At 50.7% G+C, this 3,570-nt stretch overlaps 1 protein-coding gene across 1 annotated transcript in view; it reads right to left on the bottom strand.

Moving 5' to 3' along the window:
- Positions 1-3,370, bottom strand: part of adcy2a (adenylate cyclase 2a) — an 80,149-nt gene extending 76,779 nt beyond the window's left edge. Inside the window, exons 1-3 of the mRNA XM_062537913.1 lie at positions 3,356-3,370; positions 1,181-1,549; positions 104-169 (exon numbers count right to left, since the gene is read on the bottom strand). Of these exons, the coding sequence (XP_062393897.1) occupies positions 104-169; positions 1,181-1,549; positions 3,356-3,370 (450 nt within the window). The remainder of the gene's footprint in view (positions 1-103; positions 170-1,180; positions 1,550-3,355) is intronic.
- Positions 3,371-3,570: the final 200 nt, after the last annotated feature.

The following is a 3,570-nucleotide window of genomic DNA, read 5'->3' as shown; positions in this document are numbered from 1 at the left end:
TCACTGCATTATCTACACAGTAAATGTACGCATAATTATCTCTGGCTAATGTGTAACTACTACCATGCCACTCCAACATCTGCTGACTACACGCAATACAAACAGGCATGACAGCAACGCGCAGCAATATAGCGGTGCGGTGCGGCGTGGCGTGGCGCGGCTCGCTGGGCTGTTTACGCAGGAGCACACAGGAGGACAATAGAGAGCTGCCCTGGCTGACAGGTAGACACCTCCTGGGATGCTGCGCTTCATTGAGCCGGACTAATTAAATTCCCTCTAAAATCTTTTCCCTCTTTCTCCAAACCTCATTCTTCTCAGCATCCATCTTCCCGGGGCTATTGATTTAAGCATGTGACAGTTCTATGACTCCCATAAAGATCGGTGTCTGCTTGAATTAAGCACAGCAGATACGATCACATGCACTTCAGACAAAATGAGCAAGAGAGATGCGCTCCAGACCATGGCTCCAATGATCACTCTCTGCCCCTAATGCATTTGCCAGCGTCTAGTAGATTTCATTGAGTCGATTCATGTTTTTACCATCAAGTCGCGTATACCACGACACAGATTTAGGACATCATACTAGTTTTACTACATCTGACCATAACAAAAACATCCAATCATATCTCTACGGTATACACACTGTAATACAACATTCAGCTTCACAGTGTACTCCAGCACCGACCCCATGCTATGAAATCACAGTCAGAGTATCTCTCAAGAGAGAGAGAGAGAGAGAGAGAGAGAGAGAGAGAAGTAAATACAGATTCAGCATCCCTCCTTATCCACTGTAGCAAAAACAGCAGCAACAGAGTCATCCTCCCGCCTCAGCATTGGCCACTGACCTATTTCATACGCATGTTGACATCGTAGGACTCGCCAGCGTGTGTGTGGGAGTCTGTGCTCTGTTTTGGAGTGTTTCTTTCTGTAGTTTACAGGCTTGTATGCACTACATGTTTCTCTGCATATGTTTTGCATACATAACTGCATCATAAAACAAAGTTTTGTGCAAATATAAAAAGTATGTGCCTGTTTGTGTGCATGTTTATACATATACGTGACATTTATCAGTGAATCTAGCAATAGTTTGAGCTTTTGGTGTGTGTGAGTGTGAGTGTATGGGTGTGTGTGAGCGTGAGTGTGTGTGTGTGTGTGTGTGTGTGTGTGCATTCTCTCTCACCAGTCCCGATGCGAAGAAGACGGCGAGCAGCGCCAGACAGGCTCCCATGACGATGAGCAGCAGGAAGACGATGAGGGGATGCTGCTGACTCATGCGGTAGTAGGACTCGTACAGCCAGTCCACTCCCTGCTGCTGCTGCTGCTGCTGCTGGGGCTGGTGCCCCCCAGACCCCCCCGGCCCCGGCGCCCCCAAGCCCGCAGTCTTGCCCATGCCCATGCCCATGCCCATGCCCATTCCGCGCCACCCTCCTCCCGATCCGCCGCCGCCGCCGCCCAGCAGGTAGCGTCTCCTCCGCATCGCCACGCGCCACATGGAGACCCCCTCGTGCCGTCGCTCCTCCGGGGGCTTCTGCTGCTGCTGCTGCTGCTGCTGTTGGAGCGGGTGGAGCGGGTGGAGCGGGTGCCGGCACTGCTGCTGGAGCTGCTTCTGGAGCTGCTGGTGGAGCTGCTGGTGCTGGTGTCCCGGGGAGGAGAAGGGCTTCCAGGAGGGGGGCTCCTGGTGAGCTGGGTCCCCCCTCAGAGGAGAGGCAGGCAGCTGGGAGAGAGAGGCACTCGCGCTGGAGCCCAGCATCCTGCTGCTTCCCTCTGCATGGTGGAGGGACCAGAGATGGAGCAGAGGAGAGGAGCGAAGAGGAGCGGTGTGTGTGTGTGTGTGAGTGAGTGTGTGTGTGAGTGAGAGAGTGGTTGTGTAAGAGAGAGAAGGTAGAAGTAAGTGTGATAGAGGAAGAGAGAGAGAGAGAGAGAGAGAGAGAGAGTCAGAGGAGGTGATGAGAGTGACAGAGAGAGGAGGAGAGGAAGAGAGGGAAGTAGAGAGAGAGAGAGAGAGAGAGAAATGTGTGTTTGTGTCTGAGAGAGCACACACAGACAGGTGAGAGAGAGTCTGTGTGTGTGTGTGTATGTGGTTGAAGGAGGGTAGAGAGTGTCAGAGAGAGAGCACGGCGTGTTGCGTGAGAGCGAATGACTGAGAGAGAGCGAGAGTGCAGCCTCTTTGTGCAGAGCGGATGCGTGAGAGAGGGAGGATGTGTGACGGAGAGAGGGAGAGAGGGAGGGAGGGTGATGGAGAGAGAAAGAGAGAGAGAGGGAGGGTGTGATAGAGAGAGAGAGAGAAGGAGAGAGGGAGGGTGTGTGACGGAGAGAAAAAGAGAGAGAGAGAGGGAGGGTGTGATAGAGAGAGAGAGAGAGAGAGAGAGGAGAGAGGGAGGGTGTGTGACGGAGAGAGAGAGTGTGTGACGGAGAGGGAGAGAGAGGGAAAGAGGGAGGGTGTGTGACGGAGAGAGAGAGGGAGATGGAGGGAAAGAGAGCAGATAAGCCACAGCATACAGTAAGTGAGTGAGCCAGTGTGTATGTGTGTGTGTGTGTGTGTGTGTGTGTGTGTGTGTGTGTGTGTGTGTGAGAGAGAGAGAGAGAGAGGGAGGGAGAGAGAGAGAGAGCAGCAGCAGTAAAGGTACTGTTTGTCTGTGTGAGTGAATCAGAGGAGAATGCCGTGTGCATTTGTGTGTGAGAAAGAGGAATACACCTCAGTGTGCTTCAGAGACAGAGAACAGTGAGTTAAAGAGGGAGGCAAGGCACACAGAACAAGAACACTTCATGTGTGTGTGTGTGTGTGTGTGTGTGTGTGTGTGTGTGTGTGTGTGTGTGTGTGTGTGTGTTTGTGTGTGTAAAAAGCATGCTGAGAGAAAATGGAAAGAGTAGGAGACTGAAAGAAAACAGGAGAGAAAAAAAGAAAGAAAGAACAAGGGAGCGAGAGGTAGAAAAAGAGAGTGAACAGAACACAGCAGGTGAACAAGGTGGAAGGAGGGAAAGGGAGAAAAATGGACAGAGTGGAAGGAGGGCATTCTTTAGATAAAAGGATGAGAGAAGCAGTCAATGGATAAGCAGTCAGAGCCACGGAGAGATTGAAGAGGAACTAAAGACGGAGAGATGGAAGAAGACTGAAAGAATGATGGTGGAAAAGCAATCAGAAGAAAACGAATGAATAAAACCAGGTGAACAAAAGCAGAAAAAGAACAGAAAGCAAGATCAATAGATGCAAACTGACTGATAATAACTGGATGTATAGAAAATGCATTAATCCAAATCTATAAGACATTATGTGGGGTAAGTTCATCTAAAGGATGGCAACCCCCCCCCCCCTCCCCTTCTGTCTCCTCCCCAGGCTCCATATTGGTCTCCTCACCGCATCCTCTTTCATTCTCACTCTCTCATTCTTCTCTCTTTTCTTGAGACGCTTTATTGATTTCTCTGCAGATACAGTACCACGAGGCGGTCCAAGACTATTGGTTCTGACCCAATGGGTCCACAACAGAACAGGACCAGATCAAACCGCTCCACAACAGAACAAGACCAGATCAAACCGCTCCACAACCTGTGCTTCATATTCTCCATCAGCTA

The sequence above is a fragment of the Sardina pilchardus genome, chromosome 6 (assembly GCF_963854185.1).
Source record: "Sardina pilchardus chromosome 6, fSarPil1.1, whole genome shotgun sequence".
In the NCBI taxonomy this organism is placed as follows: Eukaryota; Metazoa; Chordata; class Actinopteri; order Clupeiformes; family Clupeidae; genus Sardina; species Sardina pilchardus.
Note: the sequence above shows the minus strand (reverse complement) of the source record. Positions and strands in the feature narration are given on the sequence as shown.